Genomic DNA, 13,659 nt, shown 5'->3' on the forward strand with positions numbered 1-13,659 from the left:
CTCTTTAGGGGTCGCTCGCACAGAATACAGATGTACGGTGGGTGGATGTCTGAGCAATCTTTCGAGATTTCATTGCCATGTACATATTTCAGCAGATCACTATATTTTTCCACACTATATCTGGTAGACTGCTGGAAACAGGAAAACTTTCTGCCACCGACTCGGCAGACTTCTTGCTGTAGCGATTTATGCTCATCCATGATCACCCTACGTCCTCACAACGACTGAAGAGTAACACAATTGCAGTTACGATCCAGTAAGTGTGGGAAATACCAAAAGTTTGGGAATATTGCAAACGCAAGTCACACGGAATTGATGCACGTCACGGAACGAAATTTTCTACAGCACCAGAACGGACACTTACCTACCCGATTCCAAATTATCTAAACGATACTCAAATCTGGGGATACTATTTGGGGCACAAACGTTGGCTCAAATTCTGCACGACGAACGTCCCAGGAGAGGAAAACAAACGTCCTCCAGAGACAAGAAAACAAATCGAAGCAGTGGTCGCGCGGCATGTACGCGGAGCTGAGGGAAAGGCAAAGCCGAAAAATCGAAAACTCAGGGCAAACCAAGCTGATTGGAGACGAAAAGTGGCGAAGTCTGTGGAATACTTAGCTGTCTAAAGCAATTCCTGGACGAAAATCATGAATTTTTACGCGTTCTCGGCCGCCATATTAAATGGGCCAAAATCGCGCAAAAAAACAGCCGTGCGCTAGGGCGCTGGAGCTCGAGCACGCATGCAGCACGCAAGATGAGTGTGTTTGTCTGAAACGAATCAGCTCCCTTATAATCCCAAACTCAAGGGCTTCCTGCCATTGTTTTTGTTCCTATCGGCATCGATGACATGCAAAGCTAGTCCTGACTTGTTTGTCACTTGTAGATATTTTTCACAAACCCAATCCCTGTGGAAGTGTCCTGGTGTTGTCCGATGGCTCCTAGTCGCTGAAAATATCTAGAGGTTAGATTGTCTATTTAGAACGTCATTTGAATTTTAGATTGTGTTTGAACACAATTTCTTGGAATAATGGAGGCGTTCGTGACGTTGACCACCAACGCTGCTTACAGCAAAGGTGCAGTCACGTTGGGCCAATCATTGCGCAATGTCGGTACCACGCGAAGGCTGGTGGTTCTGGTCAGCTGCGGAGTTCCCCCATCTGCTCGGTACGTTTGCACTCGAATTGAATTGAATTGAATTATTTGCTCAAAACGCTCCGTCGAGTGCTTTTCAGTTCCACGTTGTAGAAACGCGTGGAGAGAGCACGCATAATACTGCGATAATCTTTGATTGACAAAAGACCTGGTACTTCTGCGGCAGTGCACAATACATACACGATGCTGTAGGCTCAGTGTAACCTTACTGTCTTCATACTCAAGTGTTTCCTGTACCTACACAGGGGCGTCGGAAGGTATTTTAGGGTGGCACGGTCAGTCATCTGAAGTACCGTTTACTTGTGGGGAAGGGATGGCGGAGGCGAAATTTTGGAAATTTAGAGTCCAGATCAGTGTATTTTATTGATTCACGGGGTACCTGGGGCAAAAAGTGGTACGGTCAATACCGTAGTGGCCGTACCGTGTCCGACGCCTCTGCTATGACAATGAGTAGACATTGCATCACCAGTACACCAGTACATGTAGGAGTAACATAGTCGTTAGCTGCACAATCATCATGTACATGTGTTGAAGGGGAAGTTAAGTCTAAAAGTTAAGCCTAAAAGTTAAGCCTGAAAATCAAATTTTCACCAGTTGCAGTCTTCGGGGTGCCGAGTCAAATGGTCTTGGTCCGAGGAAGCTGAGACACTCCCTTCCCCCTTTAATCCCAATCGAACTCACGCACTTCCACCGAAACTGGGTGACTGCGCCCTACTACAGTGCTGGTAACTGAAATCCGACCCCCCCCCCCGGGCGGTGGGTTCACATTCTTTGCGATGTGAGCTCACCGCTCAGGGGGTCGGATTTCTGTTACCAGCATTGTAGATGGGGAATTGTATGCAAAATGTCACTAAATCACCATTTCGTTCTTATAAAAGCAAGGATGACCGTGACTGGCCCGTATGTTGTAGTCTTTTGGACGCTGCGTCGACTGGTTTTGGTCCGAAAAGGCTGCGATGCAGCGTTCGGGCCTTATTTCCAATCAACCATGGTTGAACAAGCGGTCACGTGCTCATGCATACACCAGTCACCTGGTCACCGCGCCAGCAGGCGACAACTTTCACACCAAGGTTCAACTCGAGTGACAGGAATGCACCCAAGCAGGCGCTGATCTTAATAGCGGCATGCATCTCGTGCCGGGCAGTATTGTGGCCCGTGTACTCTAGATGTGTTCTTCCAGAGTCATTTTCGTGTAATCTTTCATGGGCGGCGCACGGGTAGTAGGTAATAGTCATGAGGCTCTGCTGTGCGTGAAACGTAGAGAACGGGTATCCGCGTTAGAATCTACGGCTTCGCGTGTTTTGAGTCCAGATTTCTACGCGGAGATGAGATTCTCTGCGTTGTGGCACGTGCAAAGAAAATGCGTACAGATCTCCTGGGCGGCATTCACGTCAGGGAGAAAACTACCAAATTTGGAACGGGAAAGTCCCAGTACACATTCCATGTGATTTCTTTTTCGTGAACGCAGAGCGGAACAAGTTTCCTATACGTTACGGGAACTCATTGTATTGTCTGCCCTTGTCTGTGGTGTTCAGGGATGACTTGGCAAGCGTCTGGGATGAGCTGATAGAGGTAGATGTTATGAACACACCCAATCCGGAAAATCTCGACCTGTTTGGTCGGCCAGAACTCGGCGTGACTCTGACCAAGCTCTATGCTTGGAAGCTGACCATGTACCAGAAATGTGTCTTCCTTGACGCCGACACCTTGGTAAGTGCATAATCATGCTAGAGTATGCATGGAGCACATGTACTTGGTTCCGTTGGTGTTTTCTTTAAGAAAAAGAGAGTAAATCCTAGTAACAACATCTCTCCTGTGGTTATGCCTGAAAAGGAATACTTTGCTGTTGTGTCGAACATTGTTCTCTGACGCTAGGTGTTACAAAATATCGATGACCTATTCACGAGACCAGAGCCATCAGCCGCTCCGGATGTTGGCTGGCCAGACTGCTTCAACTCTGGTGTTCTAGTTCTCGTGCCCTCACTGAAGACATACGATGAATTAATACGATTGCTGGCACAGAAGGGAACGTTTGATGGTAGGTTTGGAATGCCACTGCTGGGCCACTGTAGTTGCTGCGGTAATCCTCGCATGCATTACAACGCAGCAGACATGTGTCTGTGTGCGTGCCGGAGTCCGTGTGTGTGTGTGTCGGAGTCTGTGTGCGCGCATGTGCCATTGCTGCTTTTGTTCAAGTTATGGAAGATGCTGTTGTGAAAACTATCAAGATGTTGCTCAACAGCCTGAAGTGTGTTCTTCTCCTTAGTACTGTAGATACTGCTGTCATGGTAGATAATGCGTCCTTGCTTCAAGTCAACCACCTGCTGCGGCCCTTGTTTGCATGCATTGTGTTGCCACACAAGTCTCCACACTTTCAACTGTTTCTATGTTTTGTCATAGGTGGCGATCAAGGCCTGTTAAATTCCTACTGGAGTGACTGGTCGACGCTGGGGGCCCGCCATCGGTTACCGTTCACCGACAATCAGACTGTTTCGCCAGTGTATACATACGTGGCAGCGTGTAAACAGTACGTAATGATCAGAGAACATGGGGTTGTATGTGTCCCAATGCTTACACAGTAGAAATGTTCCTCCGCTTACGCACACACCTTTGACCTTTTGACGCCCATCGCCGGAGGCGATGATAGCAATGCTACGGCAGAAGCCATAGCAACTTGTGCTGGGATAGCACCATTCAACAGCTTGCAAGGCTGAAGAATTGACCGTCACTATTCAGCCTGGTCTACACCATACAGCTATTTGAACTTTGAAGTGACTTTTTCTGGCCAGTGAACCCCTATTTTTGGTCTTTTCATTTTTTTCCGCACACACCACATATTCCGACATGCACTGGCTGTTGGTGTGTCCCACATGGTGCAGTGTTATGTGCAGCGATTTCCGATCGATAGGTTGCGGGTTCGATTCCCGACGATTATGGTCACACACGTCTTTCTTCTCTTTCTCAGGCTCTTCCTGACTTTTCTTTCATTCTCCTGGGTGGTTACCAACGCACACACACACACAAATACACACAAATACACACACAAACGCACACACACACACACACACACTCAATGCCGCAATGGACAGAGCTTCCTTGCAAATATGTAGAACGAGGTTTTATTGTGACTCACGCTTACGCAATAATCAGGCGAAATCAAGTACAGTACAAGTACATGCATTCTAATATCAAACGGGGAAAGCGGGCTCTTTTTGTTGCAAATAAAAAGGGAAAGGGAGTGAACGGATTGCTTCAAGTAAAACTAATAATGATACTTGTACATGATGCCGATTGCAACTCTTTCAAGCTTATGCAGCACAGACAGCGGTACAGTGTCAGTATACGTGTTCTCACATGCTTGTCACACACTGGAAAGTCGCTAGTTTATAATGACGTTGAGATTGGACGACCATGCAACAATGCTATCAGTACATCAGACGAGACCAAAATAAAATCGAGATTCCTGGGCAGGACTCATGTGAAATTGGTGCGGGCGGGCGAATTTTTATTTTTTATTTTTTTCCCATGACTGTGTGTATGCGCATATGCGCATGCCATGCCGAGCTTTTTTTTACAGTATTTTCCAGTAATTTTTATTTTTTATTCAAATTTCACAAAAAAAAACAGGCACGCGGTTTACCCGTTCCATTTTTCCGTATTTCGGCCAACGATGGTCCTGATCTGTACATCAGGGAGTCGTACAAGCTCGGGTTTGTGTGACTCTACGTCACAGATCTACTCACACGATTAGTACTGTACATGTATACGAACTGTAAAGAACTCTTCCTCTTCCTCTATGAACTGTTTAAAAAAATTGGCTTTGGCTCGATTTTGGTGCGGGAGGGCCCGGGAATCACTAATTTTTTTGGTCTCGCCTCACGTGCTTTTAGAATTTTTGTTTTCGAAGAAAAATTCGTCCCACTCACCACTATCCTGATTTTTCCAAATCTTTCGGACTGTGGGCGTGCGTGTGTGTATGTGTTTGTGTGTGTGTGCGTGTGTGTTGTGTGTGTGTGTGTGTTGTATGTGTATGTGTGTGTGTGTGTGTGTGTGTGTGTGTATGTGCAGACCATCTGGTAAAAGGAGAGCGATCGCTCTCGCGCGCCTTCGCTCTCCTTATTTTCTTTTAGGGCGCACTTTTCGTCGCGCGCCTTGAGAATTTCGAGCGCATCCGCATCACTATGAAGTTCTGAAAACACTCAAATATTTCGTAACTCGGCTTTCACTGAACGGAATCGAGTAATCGAAAGGTCTATTCGCATTAGAAAGTTCTCAGCTGTCGGCTCCAACAAATTGAAAGTCAATCCGAGGTCCAATAGTGGAGGTACGGCACTCGCAAGGTATTTTACGTACCGTTGCAAATTTTCACTTCCGCACTTGGGCGGCAATCATAATTTATTAGTATTTTGATATACATGTAAAGGATTTCCCTCTGTTGCGTGACAGTCCGGGCATGCATAGACTTGTGTGACGCCAGGCAAAGGTCTTTAGCGGTCAGCTACAGAAGAAAGGAGCGCTCTACGATGAATACTACAAAAATGCCATGGATCTTAGGGCCTGGTCAGACTGCGGCAAATTTTGGTTGCCTGACGAAAAAAGAACAGCGTCCAGAATTTAAATCGCGATCACACTACACATGTGTGTATATGTGGGGAGAATGAAAATTCAAACTTCATTTCGAGCGTCAAGTGGTAATCTCCACGAACGACGTCAAATTCCTTCACCTTGTGGATCGCCAACACCTTCAGTGCAATCCTTGCAAACATCCTTATGAGTTTTGTTGTTGTCCGTGGCCAATTAGCTCCTCGATATCGAGATGAAAAAATCAGTGATTATCAGCGTCAATGGCGTATCAGCGTCAAATCCTGTTTGGAGCGGAAAAGGTTGGTCCGTTCTTGCTTTTTTTTTTTGGAGCGTCAACTCTCGCTTTTGCCGCTCTGGCGGCAAGTTAGGGACCATCGCAAAAGTTCGCAGAAGCCCCCGAAACGAAGACCGTGAGTTTCGGGCCTAACCCCCCTCCCTCCCCCCCTCAAACGAAACGACAGTCACAATATGGGCTTCATTTTTTCACTTGGATGCTCACACATAATAATTATTATAATATACTACACAAGCATTGTTGTATCAGTGTGTAACAATGTACAGCACTTTATAAATGCAACGATGATATCACCTTGCAGTGATAATCCTACAGCTCCTATAATTATGTCGTCAATACTTTTTTGAATTGAAGCCCGGTTTGCGATTTTCGCACCGACTCCCCCCCCCCCCCCCCCCCCCCCAAACGTATGCTCTTCGTTTCAGGGGCTTCTGCGAACTTTTGCGATGGTCCCTTACTATGGAGATTCGGATTATAATCCCAGGATTATTTCGATTTTGCCGCAGTCTGACCAGGCCCTAAGCGAATTGTCTCAATTTCCCATTGCGTGTGTCATTGTCTCTGATGAAGGGAAACTAAAGTTGTGGTCCGAACAGCTTTCATTTGTAGTGCGTACAGCGATTTTCCAGAACGAGTTTGGCAGCTAATGGGTATTGAATCCGATTGAGGTATGGCAAGATGTTGAAAAGCCCGTATTGTGCTCGCCTTGGATAGATAAAGCTACAGTCAGTTTCAAAAAGATTAGCAATCCTGGTGATCGCCCGGGGAGTTTGCCGTCTTACCGTATGAGCGCTCGAGCGCTGCCCGGAAAAACTCACTGTGAACTCGAAGAAATATTCCGCGCGAAAGCATGAAAAATGACAACTCACTCAGGTCGATGTCGGTACAGTCGTGTACGTCTGGTTCACAACAAACGAGTTATTATTATTATTATTTAAATTTTGAATAGGGCAATCCCCACAGGCCTAAGGCCTTTTACAGGGTACCCTATGTGATCACGTACAGATTTGCGGAATAGTGAAAGCGAGGAGCAAGAGCGAATGTCAGCTGGAAGAGAATTCCAGCGGTCAGAAGCCAGAAAGCTCAAAGCGAATAAGCCATAACGATTGCGTGCTTTAGGCAGAGCAAGTGAATCTATGGACTGGGAACGTGTACGGGCAGCTGTGTGTGTTGCGGCAGAACGAAAGCAGAAGCAATCAGAGAGCAGAGTGCTACACATGCCACGTAGGGCCCGAAAGACAAGAATATACAGTTTAAGCTGATAGCGCTGTGCAATAGGAGCAAGGCCATATCTGGTGTGTAAGACTGAAACATCATAGTGCCAAGGGAAACCAAAAACAATCCTAACAGCGCGGTTAGCAATACGAGTTAGTCTATCATGTTGTGTGGTGTGAAGGCAGTGTACAAACGCATTAGAAGTACCATACTCGTTCTTCCTCGTATCGATTATGGAGTTAGAGAGGACATGTCGAAAGTGTAGTAAATGCCGAGGCTGACGAGCGGCATGGGTCCCAATACGTTTTGTGACCAAATAGTTTCTTTGAGCTGCGATGCAATTTACTCTCACCATGTGACGAAAACGACATCGACACAGACTCATTCCCAAGGCCATGACTTGGCGAAGCTATCCGTATGACTTCGACAACATTTTGAGAAAAGCAGACGCCTGTGGAAGCTGATAGAAGACGGCGTTGACTTCTAAATTCAAATAAATTGGCGATCTTGAAATACTAAAATAATCGGCCTGGGGTGTCCCCAGCCGTCCAGGCCAACAGTGCCTGAGGTGGGGTATTCACCGACAGGAGACTTGGTCGGATAGTTACGATGCCGACACTCTCCTCGTCGCCCCCACCTCAGAGTCCTTCGCGAGGCCTTGCAAGCCCGCGAGTGGAGCAAACTACCGCACGAAGACGACAACTTGGAACGACTCTGAGCATTGGCTCATGGAATGTTTGCTCTGTTGTGGAGAGTGATGGACCAGTTCGAGCGGCCGCCGTGAGAGGAATCGTTTCCGATAGTGGTGAAACGAATGTCAAAACCTAGTAACCGAATATTCTTTGGCTTATCGAACGAACGTACGAATATTCTTTAATTTCTTTTGGTATAAACAGAGATGCCATCACATGCCCTCCTCTCAGTCATTTGATGGATATTGTCATTATTATTAGGTATGACAAATGGTAGTGCCACATAAAATGCACTGCCACATAAGGCTACTTCGAAGTTCATATGTTTGCTACATTGGCAGTCCAGTATTCACATGCATGAGAAAACATGGAGTACAAAGTCACATGCAGGCTGTACGCACTGCACTGTATTGTGTTCGGTGTGCTTGTATATACATGCACTGCATTCGAAGTGACGTAACGAATACTCGAATGTGACTTAAAGAATATTCGAATGTGACAAACCGAACGAATGTTCGAATATTCGAATATTCGTTTCACCACTAGTTTCCGACGATAAGAAAATCTTTCAAATAGTTGAACATCTTGACAATGTGTGTGTTCTCTGCTCTGGTGGAGGACGGTTGTACTTTTCCGGGCTCTTGTTTCTGGCCTCCGTCCGTGCTTGTTCTCGCCGTTGTGGACGGCCTGGGGTGTCCCCAGCCGTCCAGGCCAACAGTGCCTGAGGTGGGGTATTCACCGACAGGAGACTTGGTCGGATAGTTACGATGCCGACACTCTCCTCGTCGCCCCCACCTCGGAGTCCTTCGCGAGGCTTTGCAAGCCCGCGAGTGGAGCAAACTACCGCACGAAGACGACGACTTGGAACGACTCTGAGCGTTGGCTCATGGAATGTTCGCTCTGTTGTGGAGAGTGATGGACCACTTCTAGCGGCAGCCGTGAGAGGAATCGTTTCCGATGATAAGCCAGATCCATAGCTGTAGGAGATGGCTCTCTCGAACATGGTCCCGCTCGTCGTTCTATATTGTCGGCCCCGTAAGGGGACACGTGACCGTAATGGCAGTGTTTACCAGGACCAGGTATGTGTGTTAGTCATAGCCCAAATTTGCTAGCAATTCTTTGAGCAAAATATCGGATGCGCAAGTTGCCGGCAAGTTTTGAGCAAAATATCGAGTTTTGGTGGGCTTTTCGGAAAATCCAAGGCTTCTTAGGGACTTTCCCAACACAATCAGTAATCAAGGTTTAAAATGAGCACAAAAGTTGGACAAAGCAGACTCGTGGCTACATTTTTGTAGAAAGGTGAGCAGCAGCAGAAGCTCAATCAAAAATACCGGCGCCATCAGCGACAATTATCGTTGAGTTTTCCTTGAAACTCATTTTATCTCGAGCAAAACCAAAGCAAAATACCGACGGAGAAAGGAAATGCCAAGCAGAGTATCGAAAATGTTGTGGCAAAATTGTGCGGCAAAATATCGATGAAGGCTGAGCAAATTTGGGCCATGACTAATGTGTGTGTGTGTGTGTGTGTGTATGTGTGTGTGTGTATGTGTGTGTGTGTATGTGTGTGATGACATTGCCGGTGTGCATAGGTATGGCCATCGTGCGCGAGTACTGCACTTCTTGGGCACACTGAAGCCCTGGCACCATGCGTACAGCTCCAAACACAGACAGTTGTACTTGAACGCTGACTCCGGTCCTGATCAGCGAGGTTCGGTTGAGCAGTTGAAGAAGTGGTGGTCTGTGTATACTCAGTGGGCCGACAAAACCGACCAGGTAAGAAAGGCAGCAGCTGATACACTTCATACACCCATTCATCAAGTTCTAGACTCGTGACTTTTTGGATGTACTGTAAAGTACCGCGAGAGCGCCCCACCATCTCGTCCTGTCGTGGTCATATTGTGGCGGTGGTGTTCTGTCTGTAGGTCGGACGATACGAACCTTATACACACATTGCACGTTGTGCAGTCAATCCGTACTCGAATTTATCTTCGAGTGGACACGAGCTCCACACAATAACCTGCAAAGTGTTACCTACGTACACTATGGTTCTCACACCGTACAAACTTCGTTGCATTCTGCCATACAATTTTCCTTTCCCTGGCTGTAAAATCAAGGCAGGGCGCTCTCGCGGTACTTTACGACACATGTTGTAGTATATGACACTCTGTACTGGTGGTTGTGTGGCCCTGGCTGCTTTTTATCTTTCCGTTCCATTCTTAACACCACTCACAGTACATGTACCCACGTGTTTAGATGTTTACCGTTACGAAACACGCCAACATGTCCTCTTCTAGTGATATAGAGGTTATGCGAATGATGTCAGAGGGGGGGGGGGGGGGGAGAGAGAGAGTCAGCAGAACCGCTTATGGGCGCTGAGTATTCAGTATGAGTTGCTAGTGCAAGTGCAGCGCTGTGCTGCGACTGCGCTACAGCATCTCAAGTTCTCAACTGATGATGTGATGGCATAACCTCCATATGAACAAGTACGTAGAAGGTTTGGCTAAACGTCCAGACAAGTGTTCAATGCCGTGAATAAGGAAATAAGTGTGTTGTTTGCTTGAATGTTGCTATAGCCATTGTCAAGTGCTGGTCAGCATTCCAGCGTGTCAACACTTGAAGTTGCCGCGTCATCCCCGTCATCCACCAGTACACCGGCACCAGCATCTAGTCGCATGGCAATGCAGCAGTCATCATCGCGTGCAGCAGCAGCACTGACACCAGCGCCGACTTGGGACGAGCAGCGTGACCGCGACAGTCGACAGCGCTGGGAGCAGGGCAACCCGGACTACTACGGCCAGGAGAACTTTGCCAACGTCCAGGCTCACCTGCAGAAGATGCTGTCAAGTCCGCCAAGTGACCATGGTGCTGGTAGTGGACACTAAGATGCTGTCAAGTCCGCCAAGTGACCATGGTGCCGGTGGACACTAATTACCGTAGTTGTGCAGCGTGCATTGGCAGCAGCCTGTGCTCTGCATCATGAACTAGGCACCGACTAGTAATATATTTGACCGACCGGAGAAGTGGATCCGTTCATCTTAGTGTTTGTGCGCCGTCGCCGTGGTCACGAATAGGACTGGCATACGTGTGTGTGAATATCACTTGTGTTGTGGCTGCTGCCGGTCTTGTCTCTGGAGTGCCACGTTTCCGTGTTCTGTGATGTGCCGGAAATGATGCTGACTCTTGACATGACACTGGACAGCGCTTCTACACACAATGGAGTAGGTTGCTCGTGACCTGTCTGTCTTGCTCACAACTGTATCCCGTCAGTCCCCTCCCCCCCCCCCCCCCCCCCCCCAGCAATGGGACGGCTCTTTCCGATGACCTGATGCCGCACTCCGGGAACACAGTCTCGACGTTTAGGCTAATCGTTTGGCACCATCACACACGTTGTCTTAACTGTGTTGTCCTCGCGTCCACAAGCCTGAGGGGTTGGGCAAGATGGCCGTAGACTGCCTTAGCGGTTCTTTTCCTAGTTTTATGCGTCGGTGTGCGAATGTTGAATAATAGGTTTATCTAGATCCCATCCCCGCTTCCTTTTAGCACAGGCCATGCCCAGCAGCACATGAGCTTGGGTACTAGATTCATTTCACATGCACTCGCATTAGCACTGTGTTTATTTTTTATTTTTTTTATTTTTACTGAGTGCAGCAAATGCTTGCATGCTCCATGCATTTGTTTCTTATATTATTTTATTCTATTACTGAGTTTGACCGGCCTTTTAGGTGCATACGTCGAATCACAGCCGTATATTTCCAATTGTTCAAGTACTTAACCCTGTATGTCTTTTATCAGAATTCTTACCGTACTCATTCGAATTTGCCAACCCAGCGGGGAGTAGTAAAATACCGGTATCTCACTACTCCCTGGTGCATAGCATGATTTTGGTTGCATTTTCTAGCGCCGGCGCGCCATTCAAACTTTTGTTCCCCTTACATGTACATGCTTGTATTCATAATTATTAGCATGGAATGTAGCCAGCCCGATGTCAGCCACCGTCGCCTGATGATCAGTGCTTTTGCATGACTTGAAGCATGGAGTCCTAAAATATGACTCCCCGACTCGAAGTGCAAGGGACACGTTCACTGTCACCCCTCCCCACTACTGCACAGCACTGTGACACATGTAATTACAACCAGCAATGTGTCATGTTGTTGGTTGACGGCATGTTTCAAGGCGGAGGGCGTACTGTGTTCGGAAACAGTGCCCCTTGCTACAACCCCCACGGTTGTCAGAGTCCTGGTCTTGCAATCATTTGAACCGTATGGGTGTAAACCCTGTTTCTGACCCTCATTCTGCTAGGGAGTTGTTTGAGTCTTCTGGGTTTTTGTTTGTTATTGAACTGTCAGGCGTGTATTCGTCGCTCGTTCTTGGATGTCTTCTTTTTAAAATTCCTCTTGATGCTTAGTCCTTTTTGAAGCATTTGTTCTTTATTGTTTCTCTTATGTGTGTTCTTCTTTCTTTTCTTTTTATGCTCTGTACTGTATTTCTCCACCTCCTACCCATGGTGTCCTTCTCTCAGCCCGGCTAGCCCGGCGGCGTCAGCTGACACCAGTTCCAGTCACCACCATCACCATGACAATGTCGTGAGACGGTGCTCTCTGTAGATGAGGTTGGTGATGTCCCAACGCAGCCATGGCCATATGGGTAGGCCTTCACCATGCACGTCGGAATACCCCATTTACACGTTGGTGTTGTCCAATATTTGGCATTATTTGTACATCAAAATTCCTGCATACAGTGTACATGTATTACCGTAAAAGTCCGTAAATAAGTACCTGCCCGAGAAAAATACCCCCTTCATTCTTTTGGCTCTGTCTGTTAAAGTCAAGTCAAGCCCGATAAACATACTGCCCGAGATAAGTACCGGTACGGTGCGCACATGCAGCACGTAGCATATACATCGACATGAAAATGACTTCTCCACTACACACAAGTCAGGTCCGAAAGTTAGTTCGCGCCCGAAAGTCAGTACCCGCCCGAAAGTTAGTACGGGTGTGGTCACTAAATTCGAAAGTAAATACGTACTTATTTACGAGTGATAAAGCCTCTTGTACGGGCAAACGCAACACAATGATGAGAAACCAGGGTATGATAGGAAGATAATATTAAAAATACTACACAGGTGTGGAAAATATGTCTCCGGAATGGCGAGAGTCACACTAAAACACAAATGGTTTTAGATCCGGCTTTCAACCACTGCCAGCTCCCTGAGCTCGTTAGCTGGACGATGGTATGCCGACCGAGACCCACGGACACACATGACAGCGGACCGGAGCAGCGCGAAAGACAGCCTGCAGCGCACATATGCAACATGGTGTGCATAGGGCATGCTGGAATCAGCCCTGGCAAGCAAGCCACAGAGGCGCTTAAGTTAAGGAACCTTTCACATTCAGGGGCGGCAACACCAGAAGTTGACAACACCAGCGGGCTGAATGTGCCACGATCCACATTGAGGATTCGCTCTCCGTACTGCAGCTTCTTCTGGCGCTCGTGCTGAAGCAGTAGGGCATCCAGTGGTTGGGCCGAGTAGGACGCCGCATCAGGATGGAAGACGCGTACATCAAAGAAAGCATCCTGTGCTCGGGTCCAGAAGCCACGGGCACGGACATCAGCGCGGGCATCCTCGGCGGTGTTTGTTGATGCAGCCATAAACACCTCTCCAGAGAGCGGGGCTAGCTGAGGCTCGATTGCCACTGCGTGGCAGACCTCCGTGAGTAG

General features: G+C 47.6%; 1 protein-coding gene across 1 annotated transcript; it reads left to right on the forward strand.

The window, feature by feature from the left end:
• The first annotated feature begins 723 nt into the window (after nt 1-723).
• On the forward strand, nt 724-11,929 carry LOC135808236 (glycogenin-1-like). The gene is made up of 6 exons (XM_065321400.1): nt 724-1,167; nt 2,691-2,865; nt 3,031-3,193; nt 3,556-3,682; nt 9,531-9,714; nt 10,515-11,929. The coding sequence occupies exons 1-6, from the start codon at nt 1,031-1,033 to the stop codon at nt 10,821-10,823; spliced, it is 1,095 nt and encodes a 364-aa protein (XP_065177472.1). The 5' UTR covers nt 724-1,030; the 3' UTR covers nt 10,824-11,929.
• Nucleotides 11,930-13,659: the final 1,730 nt, after the last annotated feature.

This window comes from Sycon ciliatum, chromosome 2 (assembly GCF_964019385.1).
Source record: "Sycon ciliatum chromosome 2, ocSycCili1.1, whole genome shotgun sequence".
In the NCBI taxonomy this organism is placed as follows: domain Eukaryota; kingdom Metazoa; phylum Porifera; class Calcarea; order Leucosolenida; family Sycettidae; genus Sycon; species Sycon ciliatum.

Bases quoted from the DNA above. Each gene is read 5' to 3' on its own strand.
- LOC135808236 (XM_065321400.1), top strand. From the start codon at position 1,031: ATGGAGGCGTTCGTGACGTTGACCACCAACGCTGCTTACAGCAAAGGT. The intron at 1,168-2,690 runs GTACGTTTGCAC...TGTGGTGTTCAG, and splicing joins GGAGTTCCCCCATCTGCTCG to GGATGACTTGGCAAGCGTCT. The intron at 3,683-9,530 runs GTACGTAATGAT...CGGTGTGCATAG, and splicing joins TACGTGGCAGCGTGTAAACA to GTATGGCCATCGTGCGCGAG.